This window comes from Mandrillus leucophaeus, unplaced genomic scaffold (genome assembly GCF_000951045.1).
Source record: "Mandrillus leucophaeus isolate KB7577 unplaced genomic scaffold, Mleu.le_1.0 Scaffold21, whole genome shotgun sequence".
NCBI classification, from domain to species: Eukaryota; Metazoa; Chordata; class Mammalia; order Primates; family Cercopithecidae; genus Mandrillus; species Mandrillus leucophaeus.
In genome coordinates this window covers 4,670,636-4,687,011 of record NW_012102143.1, presented here as the reverse complement: position 1 = coordinate 4,687,011, position 16,376 = coordinate 4,670,636, and the positions used below count along the sequence as shown (strand labels likewise).

Below are 16,376 nucleotides of genomic sequence, written 5' to 3'. Positions count from 1 at the left end.
TTGCAAAAACGTAAATAAAATGAACAACGTCATTTTGGATGGCTTGCAACTGGGCACAGAAGCCAGGAATTTCTAAACACATCAACATTTGAGAAAATACTAGCTTTCTCTGATCCTGAATGAATAAAAAATCTCCTTTAAAAGAGAATACAGAGAACCAAAGGTGCATTAAAGAATGGCAGATAATTAAAATATAATAACACAAAATTTACATTTCATATAGGTCAAATGATTTCCTCTGAATCTTGCGTCCGAATGGTTTTTCCACTTTCATACATACAGTTACCGCAAATGAGTTAATCTTTGACATTTAACATTAATTCATGCTTTTCAGAAGGCCCTTAAATACCCAGTTCACATGTTAAACTTCACTTTCCACCACGCAGCCCCGCGAAAGGCCTAGATGCATGGTTTTTGCAGCTGTGATTCAAAGCACCATTTGCTCGCTGGCATTTGCAGAACTGAAAGTTTAAAGGAAATGATCAGCCACAGAAGTGATAAGGTTTCTAAACCTTAATCCGTAATGTGATAGTTACCGCCTCCACTTAACCTAAGAGCCCAACAATGTCCTCAAGCCTGGACCATCTGTTGCCGTTGAACTTGATTTCTTAGTGCGTTTGCTGTAAGCTTACCTGAATTGGGTGAGATGTGTAAACTGCTCATGTCCTTGGACAGGCCATTGGTTTTAGGGCTGGAGATGGGTGCGCAGGCCGACGTGGCTCGGGGTGGCCTCTTCCCTGGGACTTTCACAGTGGTTCTCAGAAGGTCAATCTCCTTACCATGAACATTCTGCATGTAATCCTGTTCAAAATGTTAAACATCCAAGAGAGATAAAAAAAAAAAAAAAAAGACCTTTTACAACCTAGAACAAAAGGGTCTATCAGATGTCATGAGTTATAACCCTAAGACCCTTCCACTGTGGAAAGCACTTTAAAAATAATGAGATTTTTATCCGCAGAGTACTGGTAGCATCATCATTATATTTAAATCAGAGTTTTGCTTCTGTGTCCTGAACTAACCCAGGAGCTAGAGATATAAGGAGAGACACAGCAGGTACCTCCTTCAAGGGGCATTAGGAAGTAAGTCTACACATAAAATCTGATTTTTTGAACTCCTGCTTATCAGAGGGTACATTAGGCTCCTCCCATAAATTCCAAATAAAATTCCATGGAGTAGGAAACCATGTTGTAATAACCTTTCTGTTTCAGCTGGGAATGTCATTAAAATCTTGATAAGGCTGAAGCTGTCTGGTGAAAAATCAGGAGAAAACTGGAAGTAAAAAGGTCAAGTGTTTTGCTAAGAACCAGGAAGACATCCAAGGGGTGGGAGTTATGGCATCAAAAAAATAGGGAGCTCAGGGATGGATACAAAAAATGTTAGATTTTAGATTTGGATGTTAGAAAAAGAATCTGGCTTTCTAGGCCTTAGAAGCACATGACCAGCAGCGATCAGGGAACTACCGGGACGCCTCGGTGGACAGTGACAGCTCTCTGGCAGCTCACTTAACTCACCGTGGAGTCAAACAGTACCTGGGAACTGGCTGAAGGGCAGGGAAGGGGGAAGGTGAACAAGCAACTGAGAGCCGGGGGATGGGCCTGCTGGCCAGTGAGTTACTGATCCTTTAGTGCATCATCATCATCATCATCATCATCACTCACTGTTACTTATTTATTTTTTTTTGGTAATGAGACTCCTTGCCTGCAAACACAGTATCTTAAGCACTCTGGACACATATTACTCAATATCACACCTTAAGAAAGAATATATACTCAGCCCTCTGTAACAATATAACAATTTAAAAAATACAAAATAAGAAAATATTGCATTTACGTTGCATGAGGTATAAGTAATCTAGGGATGATTTGAGGTATACGGGAGAATGTGTGCAGGTTATATGTAAATACTACACTGTATTATATAAGGAACTTGAGCATTTGAGGATCTTGGTATTCTGGAGGGTCCTGGAGTCAATCTCGCATGAATACAGAGAAATGATTGTATTTGGAAATCACCCTTGGAAACACATTTCAAGTGTTTAGACTCTGCAGGAAGTGGGAATAAGTATGCTCTTTCTTTGGCAGCATCTTGGTGAATTCCCTTTAGATTTGAAAATCAATCAATTTGTCTTTGTTATAAGTAATTAAGTTCAGGTGAACATAATTCCATTTCATTTATTAAGTTTTTTAGAGATGGGGTCTTGCTAAGTTGCCCAGGTTGGTGTCCAACTCCTAGTCTCAAGTCACCCTCCCAAAGCACTGGGGTTACAGGCATGAGCCACCGTGCTCAGCCAACGTAATTTTAGAAGAACTGCCTAATAAACTCACATGCTGGATGCAAGGGACCGAGGCAGGGTGGGGAAGTGGGCTGCTGTCTTTTAACTGCCCAACGGCAGTTACCTGATGCAGAGAGATAGTTGGATAAAGTTCTAGAATCATTATGCAAGGGTTGGAAGCCTCTGTCTCAAGGACTAGGAAACTTGGCCAAGTGTTTTGAGGGAGCTACTGGGACACAGGGTAGCAGAGAGGCCAAAGCGAGATCCCAGTGGCTTCCAGGAAACAGGCTGTCTACCTTTTTTTCTTTTTTGAGACAAGAGTATCACTCTACTGCCCAGGCTGGAGTGCAGTGGCATGCTCTCAGCTCGCTGCAGCCTCTGCCTTCTGGATTCAAGTGATTCTCCTGCTTCAGTCTCCTGAGTAGCTGGGATTACAGGCGAGCAGCACACCTTTTAATTGCAGGACAACACCTACACTGGTGTCACAGGTTTATCAACAAGTAGATGTTTGCTGATAGAAGAAATGGCACAACGAAAGCCACGAAGTACACAATTCCAGTTCAGGGGAAAGGAATGAAACCGTGGGTCCTTGGGGCAGAGGATGAGAAGACGTTTTCTCCCTGCCCAACCATGGGAAGGTGGGTGAGCCTGGGGTGTGACAGCGCAGACCTCCCGCAACCGACACGACTTAGACGGTGCCACGTGGAGTCAAATCAGACTCAAGGGAAAAGGGTGCAGGAATTCTCAATGGCAGATGGGCGGGAGGAGAACCTCTTACATGAGGGCACAGCCACACTGGCGGGGGACATTCTGGCAGAGAAATACAGAAATGCAGGTTCCCCTACACCAGCCCCAGAGGGACAAGATGCTTCAGGGTCCTTGGTGACCCCTGAGGACAGAAGTCTTGGTGCAGACAGAAAGCTCAAAACACCAAGGTCAGAACCAGGAGGAAGAACGATGGGCTGAAGACCACTGGAGAAAGGATCAGAAACTGCCACAGTGGGGTAAGTTCAGAGGCAGGGGCGAGGCCGGGCATCCCCGGCAGAGGACAGACAGGCCATCCAGGCGGAAAACCCTGGCACGCGTGCATCTCACATCAGCCCAGAGGCCGGGAGCAGAGGTGCCCGGCCACCCGAGGCTGCTGACTGGCCATTTCATCTCACAGGGTGGCTCAGGGAGGATGGCCTGACTCTCAGGGCAGGCTGGCTGGAGTCAGCCACGGTCCCATTGGAGGAAAGCTGTCATGGTGGGTTTGGGGTATGGGAGGGTGGTATCTGGGCTGGGAACCACAAATCTGACTTCACCAGCCCCCGAAAGGAGATTCCACTGGGAAGCCGAGAAGCTGGACTCCACAAAACATAAACAACTTTGAGAGGATGTAGACCAAAGACAGAAAAAAGTTATTATTGAATTAACTCTGTTAAAGTAGATGGAAGGAAAGGTAGAGCCGGAAGAGACACAGGAATTCTCAGGACTGCGCTGTGTTGAGGATGACAAATGAAAAGCATATCAGGCTGGGTGCGGTGGCTCACGCCTTGTAATCCCAGCACTTTGGGAGGCCGAGGAGGGTGGATCACTTGAGGTCAGGAGTTCAAGACCAGCCTAGCCAACGTGGTGAAATGCCTTCTCTACTAAAAATATAAAATTAGCCAGGCGTGGTGGCACGTGCCTGTAAGTCCAGCTACTTAGGAGGCTAAGGCAGGAGAATCGCTTGAACTTGGGAGACAGAGGTTGCAGTGAGCAGAGATCATGCCATTGCACTCCAGCCTGAGCGACAAGAGCGAAACTCTGTCTTGAAAAGAAAAGAAAAGAAAAGAAAAGAAAAAAGAAAAGAAAAGGCAAGGCAAGGCACACCATAGAGTGGTTAGTGTTGGTCATTTCTTAAAAAAGGTTTTTCTCAAGCATCTTTAGTTTACTTCCATTAATATCCACTGAAAATATGCAAACCCAACTTTCCAAACCAAAGTTAATGCTTGTAAATAATGAATTCCTTCTTGCACAGTTACTCCTTTAAAAATATCAACTTGCTATAACTTTCTTCCTTAATGCCAATTCTTAACAAATTAAAATACAATAACAGGAGTGTAATTGAGCATTTATTGCTTATGGGCTCTAAAATGAGGCTAATCAGATAGTGACTAAGCCTCAGCATGGGCTCTTTTAATAGGCATGTTTTAACATACAATAACCAGGATATTTTATTTAAAATTATTATAGAAATGAACCAAGTGTCTGCTCTCCAGATTCGAAAGCGGCAAGGGAACCCATTTATCTTTAGCTCAGCATGGGCTAAGGGATCTGTTTTCTCGCCTGAGTTAGGCATTACAACCTCAGAACTAGCTCTAAAAAAAAAATCGGTATATAAAATAGCCAATTCTTATATTTCAAGGCACTGTACAATTTAAAAAACTTTACAAAATGCATTTCCTAGTCAATAAAAGCCCTCCGACTCAGTGCTTCACACACAGGTGGGAGGTGAAGACACAGGTATCTGTGGCTTCTAGTTCCTCCCAAGAGGAACGACACTTTCTAGTTCCTCCCAAGAGGAACGACACTGGTTTTGAAAGAACTGATCCTTTTCATCTCTCTCCCCAGTTTGGTACCTGAGGAATTAAAGCTACAACCACTAAACAATGTCCTCCTTAGAAGTCAAGGGGCTGTGCAGACCCTTCACAGGTCTGAGGCAGGGTACTGGGTAAAATTAAGACAGGAAGCTTGATTCTGATATGCAAATGTTACAGATACTATCCTTCTCCATGTTCCTTGTTGAAAATGCTGATCGAAGATAAAAGAGGAAAAACCCTTTAACAAGGCATGAGGGTAATTCAAAGCCAAGTACTTTTAAACAGCACTTAACAAGTCCCTGGGGCCCACTCAAGAGCCAGGCCCCCCAGAGGTGCCATCTCCTGCCCCTCAACAGCTTGAAAAAGTAGTAATTGCAAACCTATTTGCATTTTCCTTCTCAAGTTGTCCATGATCATCATGCGGCTTATTTTTTCCAAGCAGGCGCCAGAGCAAAGGGACCTGTTTCCAAACCCGCCAATCGCTCGGTAACTGTGCCTTGCTGTCCCCCTGCAACCCTGCTCCGGCACCTTTGCCATCCCTTGTTTTTTACATTTCGCTCCTAATTATGTTGCATCTATTGCCGTACACTTAATTAGCTGCATTAATGTGATTTCTTTTCACATAGTCAAGCAATTAAGAGCTATGATTGAGTTTCATTCAATTAGCCTCAACAAACATGCTAATTGATGTCCCAGATGCAAATGAGGTGCAATGAGAGAAACCTGCTAGCAATTGAGAGCCGTGTCAGAGACCCACAGCTTTCGGCTTGCTGACAGCAGCACAGCTTAACGTGGCGCCCGCCTTCTGTGGGGCTGCCTTTGGAGAAGGACGCAGAGTCATTAGTACCTCGGTGTACCAGATCCCTCCTGATACAGAGAATTAATTGATTCGCTGCTGTATCACGTTGTCCTAGAATTTCACAGTTATGTGTTCCCAGGACCGGGAGGTTACCAAATGAGTAACACTTGGCTCCAGTAAGGAGGGTGGTACAAAGTCCTCATCAAAATACCGTATTAGGCTACTAAAAAATATAAAAGAATTCTCCCCAAAACTACAAAGGGAAAGGTGCGGACATCTTGTCTTGGCAATCCCAGATTCCACTATGTGCCTGATGGCCTCTCCCGTCCTCAGCAAATGGTGAGTTCATCTTAGTCAGCTCTGGGGCATTTGGCACTTGAAGTTAAGCTCAAAATACAGCAATCCATCAACAGTCCCTAAAAATACCCTTACTATATTGATTCTTATTGCCTCGCATCCGGAGGTTACCTTTGGCTGTCTGGTGAAAGATGGTTTGCTGATGTGTTCACAGGGGTACTAAAAGCAGTTAACAAGATCTTAAAGCTAAACTGAAATGCATAAACTATATGATTGGCATCTCAACATTAGATCAGAAATAAGCATAAGGCTTCGAAAATCTGACAGTGCTGACGCGCCGCTTTCTTCAAGGATAGATAATGTAATCAGCATACTCCATTTTTACGTATACTTTACAAAAGTATTAAGACTTTTAATTTACATAGTTCAAGGATGGAAAAAATAATGGAAAATAGTGGAAATCTTTTCCAATTCGGTTTCTCCGTTAAGTTCTAAACTATACATGTATGTTGAGAAATACAACATTTTATATTAATATATAATACTGAAAAGATAGATAACTCTTCAGACAAATCAGTAAGATTTTCAAAACAATTCAGAAACAGTACTTGACTTTTTAGTGCTGTGTTGACATTGGTTTTGATGGTGCAAACATGCTGGTGATTAACATGAATCAGAGTAGTAGCCCCAAACTGTACTAGTCACCATCACATTATTCACTGGCATGTTCTTTAAGTACGAACAAAAACAGTTTCACTTACAGATGTTCTGAATACACTTAAAAAAGAAGTGCTACTGATTTTTAAACATTTCACCCTTTGAGTGCATGTCTTCATCTCCTCAGGTATGACATGGAAAGCCAGCATAAAGCATTTTTGCTGGGTACCAGAGGGTGATGGTTGTCTTACAGAAAGGCACTTCTGCAACTGTTGGAGTTGCAAGCTGAACTAGCCACTTTTTTGGTGGGACAACATTTTTACCTGAGAGAATGACTATGCCAGACATTGACTGACTATGGCTTTCAGTTCTACGTATGTGGCAAACTTGTATCTCTAACTACGAGCTTGATACCTTCCAAAGACTTAGCAACTTTTCTGACAAGATGGACGGTGATATGAATGACATTTTTTGATTCTCTATGATGAAAACGGTCACTATTTAGAAATCTGCATACTTCATTTCAAAAATAGTTTTTCTTGAAATGGCCGGGGTATGACGTCACATGCATCGATGCACGTGGATATGCCTGCGTGGATGAAACACACATAAAAGATCATTGAAAGGGCAAGTCAGTTGGATGGATTTTAAGGTAGTAGAGGAGAGGAGGAAAAAAAATTAGTGATTGCAGTACTAAGCTTTAAGAAACTATCACATGTTGAGTTTTGGTGAAGTATGCAAGAGGAATATCCACAATGATCTGAAATAATGATTGAAATACTCCTCCCTCTTCCAACCACACATCTGTGTAACATGAGATATTCAAAGACTAACCAAAACAACCTATCACAACAGACTGACGCAGATATGAGAATCCAGCTCTCTTACACGAAACTGGGTATCAAAGAGACCTAAAAAATATATAAAACAATGCAACCCTTCTCATGACTTTTTATTTTGAAAATTATACTTCTCACAAAATTATTATTTACATTAACATGTAACGGGTGGTTTATTGTTAAATGGATTACACATTTAAAATTTTTCTCAGTTTGAATTTCTAACATGATGAATATCAATAGACAAAAGCCATATGAATAAATGCTCTTTGGGGTCCTTCCATAAATTTCTTTTCTTTTTTTTTTTTTTTTGAGACAGAGTCTGTCTCTGACACCCAGGCTGGAGTACAGCAGTGTGATCTCGGCTCACTGCAATTTCTGCCTCCCGGGTTCAAGCGATTCTGCTGCCTCAGCCTCCCGAGTAGCTGGAACTACAGGCACGTTCCTAAGCTCAGATAATTTCTGTAGTTTTAGTAGAGATGGGATTTCACCATGTTGGCCAGACTAGTCTTCAACTTCTGACTTCAGGTGACCTACCCGCCATGGCCTCCCAAAGTGCTGGGATTACAGGCGTGAGCCACCATGCCTGGCTCATACTTTTTAAAAAGATAAAGGGGTCCTGAGTCCAAAGTCTTGAGAACCACTAGTCTAGTTTTATGTCTGCAAAGCAGCCATTGGCTCCACGTGTACGCTTTTATGTACACAACCCGGGAGGAGCAAACGGTTGGACTGTGGAAAGATACTGTAAATGTTTTCACAATTGTTTGTTCCTCCTTCTCCTGGAGGAAAAGAACGACTCAATATTTCCTATTTTTACTGCACTTCATGAATATCCAGCATCAAAAGGAAGCAGTAATTTGTTAAGCTCTATCTTTAAAAAGCCTCACTTCTGGGCTTAAAAAAAAAAAAAAAGGCCGGGGCGCGGTGGCTCAAGACTGTAATCTCAGCACTTTGGGAGGCCGAGATGGACGGATCACGAGGTCAGGAGATCGAGACCATCCTGGCTAACATGGTGAAACCCCACCTCTACCAAAAAATACAAAAAACTAGCCAGGCAAGGTGGCTGGCGCCTGTAGTCCCAGCTACTTGGGAGGCTGAGGCAGGAGAATGGCGTAAACCCGGGAGGCGGAGCTTGCAGTGAGCCGAGATCCGGCCACTACACTCCAGCCTGGGTGACAGAGCGAGACTCCGCCCAAAAAAAAAAAAAAAAAAAAAGTATGTAAGAGAAGCCATTGTAAAGTCCACTGCTATTCTCAAACTGCATTTAATATTATTTTCAAAGGAAACTGATCATAAAGACATATACAGGACCACCCATTCAAAAAGATCAAGCAAATGTTCACGTCCCACATTCATGAATAATAAACAATAGCCTCGTACGTAGTCACAGGTGCAGACCAAAGTCATGTTCCTAAAAATACTGTGAAAATATTGTAGAACTATGAAAAATCTTCTGGCCACATCCCTTCAGATCACAGAACTCAAAGAAGACAATTTCTCTTCTCTCCAAAGGATCATAGTCACAATAGCAAGGTAGGAAGCAGCTTCAAAAGGAAAAATCCCATGAGAAATAATTTTGTTTCCGAAGACAGCCAACAGCATTCCAGTGTTTCTCTTTCACAACTGCCTTCCTAAAGACTACTTGATCCACGCTTGCAAGTACATGAGAGTGACCAGCAGCCATGGCAGGAAGAAGGCACCTGGCCAATCAGATGTGTAGCACGGATAGAGGCAAACGGCTCATGCTTATGGAATTCACTGGTCTTACCATGTTCCCCATCATCCTGAAGCAGCTGGATTGATAGAAGGGTGGAATGGCCTTTTGAAGTCATAATTACAATGCCAACTAGGTGACAATCCTTTGCAGGGCTGGGGCAAAGTTCTCCAGAAGGCCGTGTATGCTCTGAATCAGTGTCCAATATATGGTACTGTTTTTCCCATTGCTAGGATTCACAGGTCCAGGAATTGAGGGGCAGAAATGGAAGTGGCACCACTCACCGTCACCCCTAGTGACCCACTAGCTAAATTTTTGCTTCCTGTTCCCGCAACATTATGTTCTGCTGGCCTAGGGGTCTCAGTTCCAGAGGGAGAAATGCTGCCACCAGGAGACACAATAACAATTCCATTAAACTGGAAGATTGTCACCTGGCCACTTCGGGCTCCTCCTACCTCGAAGTCAAGAGGCTAACAAGGAAGTTACAGTGTTGGCTGGAACGACTGACCCGGACTATCAAGATGAAATCAGTCTATCACTCACTCCATCATGGAGGTAAGGAAGAGCATGTGTGGAATATTCTTACTTAGTAAATCCTTTATTGGGTCTGGGTCATTACACTACACATGGTAAAAGAGAAGGTTGGTGAGGCCTTGTTGGGGACCAGTGGTGGCAGCTTCTCGTACAATGGAGAGTCCCTACATGACGGCAAAAGCAAACTTCCCTGCTCCATGTGCTGCAGAGGCCAGCATCCAACATGTGTGGGCTCAAGTCTACCAGCCCAAAGGGGTAAGTTATTCTAAGACAAATCAAAAAGCAGAAAATTCCAAATCGAATTATGAATACACCTCTTGCTTCTTGATTGTATCTGTCTTGACTGACCTACTATATTGAGGTTTACACTGCGGGAAAGATTTTTCTCATTCTAGGTTAAAATGAGTATTACGCAGTTGTAAGCCACGCCTGCTCAAACCTAGCCTGTACAGTGAATGCCTCGGATATGAAAACAGCTGCCTGTCTCTACACAGTCGCTGTAGGCCTCTCACTACAATGAACTTCAAGGAGCCAGCACCATTCCTTTGCTGTCCTAGTATTTGAATATTTGAATATGGCTTGAAACAACTGGATCAACAGATCCTAGAAATTTTGTTATATGGAAATGTTCACCATGGTGATACTGCCTGTCTGGGTCTCTTTAAAACTTCAGATTTCTTTGGATGAATTTGCTGAAATGTGCAGCTAAAACAGACAGTGTATATATATATGTCTGTGTGTGTGTGTGTGTATATATATATAGACAGACTATACATATATATATATATATATTTTTAGACAGAGTTTCAGTCTTGTTGCTCAGGCTGCAGTGCAATGGCATGATCTCGGTTCACTGCAACCTCTGCCTCCTGGGTTCAAGCAATTCTCCTGCTTCAGCCTCCCGAGTAGCTGAGATTACAGGTGCCCGCCACCACGCCTGGCTAATTTTTGTATTTTTAGTAGAGACGGCGTTTCTCCATGTTAGCCAGGCTGGTCTCGAACGCCTGACCTCAAGTGATCCGCCTGCCTTGGCCTCCCAAAGTGCTGGGATTACAGGGGTGAGCCACCGTGCCTGGCCAAACAGTAGAGTTTTAAGACAGCAGAGCATACACATCTGTCCTCTGAAGTGAATATCGATTGCTACATTGTGTCTTCTGCCATCAGACCCAAGGTAACACGGAGAAACTCCCACTTCGGTTTCTGGTTTTTCCCCCATGACAAATGGTAAGTACTTCCAATTTTTAAACTTTCCACCTAGGCCTATTTAGAACTCTCCTATATGTATTTTTCCCATGCATTGCTTTTATAGGAATTACTCTGTCTTCCTAAACATAATGCCTGCCAAGGGAGTTCACAGCACCTTGTATTAGATTCCATTCAAATGAATCAGGTAATTCACTGATAACCACACTTGTCTGACTTCCTAAAGAAGTCTTCCGAAGACAAACGTCCACTTTCTCTTGGTCAGGGAATAAGCCTCGAACTCAGAGCGCCTCCACTGTCTTCCGAGTGGCACACGGAGGGCATGTCATTCAGCCACTCAGAGTCCCCACGTCCACATCTTTAAAAACAGTTCTTGCTTCATGATACTGTCGTGAGGGTTCACTGAGATAATACTGAAGTGTTTACCAGAGCGCCAAAGCCCTCAATAAATGTTAGCTCTTACCACTCTTGTCCAATAAAAATACTGAAATATTTTCTCTCTGACTTTATGGGGCAATTTCTTGAGCTAAAGGTGTTGTTCCCACTTGAGGTAGCAATTCTGACATGATAAGTCATTAGGATTGACCCGCAAAGCCATTTTTCACTTTGCAGCACAGGGAGGGAAACACAAAAAAACCTGTCCTCTGCAAACGCATGACATTTTCTGCTTTTCCTTCTTTCTCTTCCCCCACCTTTTTTTTTTTTAAGTGGGGGCGGCATGTATATGATAGTCAGACATTTTTATTGCAAAATGCCGTCTGGAAAAGATGCAAAACAAAATTGCTAAAATGCAAGGGGGGAAAAAAAAGGGGGGGAAAAACAAAAGGCCCCGTTCCCTTTGCTTATTGAGTTCAAAGGCATAACATGTAGCACCCTGCAGCAAATGGGAAGCTACACTAATTTTAAAGCCATAAAACGCTATCAAGTGCCCTGCGGGGCAGGACTACTCTGAAGCTAGTGGCACCTAAATAAGACATGGTTCATTTACTTCGCAGCTTAGCCTAATGTAATCATCAGCGGATTTTTAGCCTAGAGTTGTAACAGGCAAATAGCCGATGCGGCAGAGGCGGCCCTCCCAGCCATCGAGGGGGCTGCAGCTAGATTGCTGTTGATTAGAAAATTTTTCAGTTTTGACAAGCACTTAATGAACATAAATCGCACCTTGATTGGTTTCCATTTGGGGCCACAGGCACACCTGAGAAGAAACAGGCTTCTCCCGCCCCGCCCCTCCCTACCTTCCAAGACCGCGGCAACAAGCCCACGATCAGGTTAGGAGCCAAGTAAGAAAATATTTATAAAATATAATAACGAAATTCAATTTCTTAGAAGTAAAAGAACATTCCTCATGACCCCCCACAGTCATCCTCTCCCACTGAGTCCTCTGCTGTGACTTACTGTTGCTGAGGAAACCAGAGGGATTGGATTTATTTACCTTGCGTAAGAATTTTTGGCCTCTATGAGTAACACTAAAAGGCCAAAAACGGAAAACAAAATGTTATCAGTTGGGTACAAAGGACGGCCAGAGACGATCTGACATATCACGCTGCATACTGGTAGGACGACGTCTCTCGGATTCCACTGGAAGCTTAGAGACTCAAATCCTCCAGCCACACTGTTAAATCTGCTATTTATAGAAACACACATATGCTCCATTTTTCATTTTATCAGGAAATGCAAGAAGGCAGAATTTTTCAGTGTTGAAAATAGGTTAGATAGGATCTACGCTATTTAGTGGTTTAATTTTTAGAAACATGAGGACTTGGTCAGGCGCAGGGGTTCACGCCTGTAATCCCAGCACTTTGGGAGGCCGAGGTGGGCGGATCAGTTGAGGTCAGGAATTCGAGACCAGCCTGGCCAACAGGGCAAAACCCTGCCCCTACCAAAAATATAAAAATTAGCAGGGCATGGTGGAATTGCTTGAACCCTGGAGGCGGAGGTTGCAGTGAGCTGAGATAACGTCACTGCACTCCAGCCTGGGCAACAGAGCGAGATTTTGTCTCAAAAAAACAAATAAAACCAAATAAAACAAAAAACAAACAAACAAAAAAACAGAAAAGAAAAAAATAAGAGGACTTATTTTGTCCAGTCTCACCCTACTTCCATTCACTGTGTGTCAACAACATCAACAATGAAATGTTGTGAGGACAGCTTTCGGCCCTTTTATTTTTAAATCCCAAACATTTCCAAACCCTGGGGGTATATAAAATAAAGAATTCCTTAGACAGAAATAGACTTTGATAAAGAATCCTTTTTGCGTTTGTGTAACAGCAGTGAGTTTTTCAGTAGGCTCCGTTTCCAACAAAAGTTGTCAATATGCCCTGAAAATATTTCTACCTTTATGGTGGTCTAATACCTTGGCTTTGGAACTGTTGCTATATGGGAGAAACAACAGACCATACTCTTTCAAACAGGTCACACGAATGACAAAGCTCCTTCCCAGGTCACCCAGGTGCCTGGCAAACTCCGGGGGGCCCACGTGACCATGTCATTGCTAGGTGGTTTTCTTATCACATGGCTTCCAGACCACCATGCAGGTTACAAAGCCTGCACCGTTCACTGCGGTGAGGACTGGGCCCAGCAAATGTCCCATGACCAGAGTGCTGGCAAGGTTGGGCAGGTTTAACATTCAGCCATACTCTGCAGCTTTCCCATGTTACAGTTTTTACATTTAAAACCCAAGCTCTGTATGCTCACATTCTTAGCAGCATTGTTCACAATGGCCAAGATGTGAAAGCAAGTGTCCATCCATGGACGAACACGATGTGGTGTGTACATATGACGGAATATTACTCAGCCTCAAACAGGAAGAAAATGTTGGCACACATTACAACTGGAAGAACCTTGAGGACATAATATTAAATGCAACAAGCCAGTCATAAAAAGACAAACAGTGTTATGACTTCATTTATATGAGGTTTCTAGAGCAGACAAATTCATAGAGACAGAACCTAGATGCTGGTTGCCAGGGGCTGAGGGGAGGGGGGATGGGAATTAGTGTTTATGGGTAACACAGTTTGTTTTGTAAGATGAAAAAGTTCTGGAGGTTGATTGCCCAACGACATGAACCTACATGGTACTATTGAACTGTATACTTAAAATGGTTAAGATGGCAAATGTTGTATGTATTTGACAATTAAAATGAAAAAAAAAAAAAACAACAAAATCCTGAAGCTTTTCTCCCACCATCGAGATCCTTCTCTAAGTTGCAGCAAATGGAGCCAGAATATGGCCGAGACATATTTCTGCTTCCTAAAAGCGTTGCATGGTGGATTCCTTCCACGAGGTTTCAGGAACTCTAGTCCTACAGATTTAACGAAAGGTTAAGCATATGGGCTAATTGTGCCTCCATCCATCCGTCCGTTCGTCCGTCCATCCATCCAACAAGCCAGTGTTCCAGATGTTAGAGATACATTGGTAACATATACATCCTTGCCTCAAGGAGCTTTCAGTCTTGTGGGAGAATCAGAGAGATGGCCCTCTAGAGTAATGTGAGACCACACATAGCACGGGTGCTCAAATAGGCCGAGTGGGGGGAAACACCCAAGAGGAGGCAGCATTTAAGCCAGGATTACCAGAAAACATGGCAAGTATGAGAAACTAAAAGCAAACAAAGACAGCGATAGAGCAGGAAGGGGGTGAGAGACGAGTCTGAGGAGGCAAGCTGGGGCAAGAGCAGGGGCACGGACATCATCCAAGGGGGAGGAGGGATCTATCTCCATCATTGAAATACAGAAAAGAACTCAAAGGAGGGAAACAAACAAAAATATGATTAGAATGACAAGGTGAAGGTTCAAAGCAGTTGAGGAGTAATCGCTATTCTTCATACAGCCAACAGGTTGTGGAAAACTTTATGAGCAGGCCACTGCGCTAGTTGAACTGAGCAAAAATGCAGGATGCACACTCAGGGGAGTATGGTCTGCAAGATCATCTCGGTGTGACTTCTGACGCCACTCTGGATGAATTCCCAGGAGGAAGAGAAAACGGAGGCCGAGGTTATGGGAGGAGGAAGAAGAGCTAGCAAAGCAATCACTGCATAATTGACCTTGAGAGGCTCAGTGATTCTCACACTGTGCCTGAGTCCCAGGACTCCACAAAGCCATGTTGGAACCAACATGGAGGTGGGTGGGGAAATGGCTGGACCGGAAACCATGTCTGATTCCCAGTTCTGTGTTCCTTTGACCTGCACACTAGAAGGATCAGCTAAGAAAGGAGCTGACTCTCACTTTAGAATCAAGGAGGGGAAGAAATCTTAAGATGGAAGGAGGTAATTTAGATTTGCAAACCACAAAGATCCAACACCTTTACTTCACAATCTACATAAAAGAAGTTGAAATGAAGTTGTGCCCATAGCTCTGTATGTGTGTGTGTGTGTGTATATGCGCATGTGTATGTGTGTATGTATGAGTGTGTGTATTGTATGTGTGTCTGTATGTGTGAGTGTGAGTGTATGATGTACGTATGGTCCCATGCATGTGTTCACAATACATTTTCACATCAATTGTCTGTTGGAAGCTGCCTCAAATCCTATAGTGGAAAGAGGCAGAGCTGCAGTACGACTTGACGCAGGCAATATCTACACATCAAGGTTGCCGAGGTGACATTCATAGTAATGGCTTGAAGGGCCAGGTGTCCCTGTGAAAGCAATCCATGCGGAAAGTTGGACTCTGGCTGTTCCCAGGGAACTGAAGAACATTCACAGACTCAAGGATGTGAGTGTAAGCTCTGTTCAATGGGGATTATTTCTTTAGTCCCAAGAACAGCCAATCAACTGAGGATTCTTCCTGCTTCCCCCGAGCTGACTCCTGCCAGTCTCAGAAACTTGCGGTTCGTATTGTTTACGAAACCGTTCCCACTTGCCTAAAACAGACAGCTCAGGCTAGAACAGCCATGTTGGTTTGTTGTCATAGAGTTCCAGATCTTTGTTCTTTAATATCTGTATAATCTCCTCATATACCTCTAAATGGATTGTTTTTTGGATTCCAGTGATGTTTTTAGATTTTGCAGCATTTGTAATAGCGCCGTGTGAGTGATTACTTGTGTGTGTGTGTTCTCCCCCTACCCTATGTCAGCTTAGGGAGTCCATGTTGTATGATGTGGTGAGTATTGTTAGCTCAAGCACATCACAATCTGTAGAGCAGAGCCAGGATTGCCAAAGTTGAGGGTTGGAGTCCAGGCAGTTCAGGAGCAAAGATGCTGAAGGAGTCACATGATTGGAAGCTTCATTGTGGCGGCACTCAAGTCACTGTGACCGGTGAGTACTAAGCAATACCTATGTGCCACTCACATGACAACCCCTGGGCAGACTGTGGGGAACACAGCTCTTCTCCTCAGTGATGTACACTAGATGGGGCAGAAAGGGACATTCTCACCAGAGGCAATGACACACACTAGATGGGGCCTGGGAACCAGGGCGGGCCATGAAGGCACAACTGTATGATGGACACGGTGTACCCTCATGATGGACAAGGCACATCCTCACCACAGACACGCCACACCC

The 16,376-nt window shown here is 43.6% G+C and overlaps 1 protein-coding gene across 2 annotated transcripts in view; it reads right to left on the bottom strand.

Moving 5' to 3' along the window:
* Positions 1-16,376, bottom strand: part of AGAP1 (ArfGAP with GTPase domain, ankyrin repeat and PH domain 1) — a 650,920-nt gene that overhangs the window by 226,300 nt on the left and 408,244 nt on the right. For both annotated transcript variants that reach the window (XM_011980281.1, XM_011980282.1), the window contains exon 11: positions 633-801. In XM_011980281.1, coding sequence (XP_011835671.1) covers positions 633-801 — 169 coding nt within the window. The remainder of the gene's footprint in view (positions 1-632; positions 802-16,376) is intronic.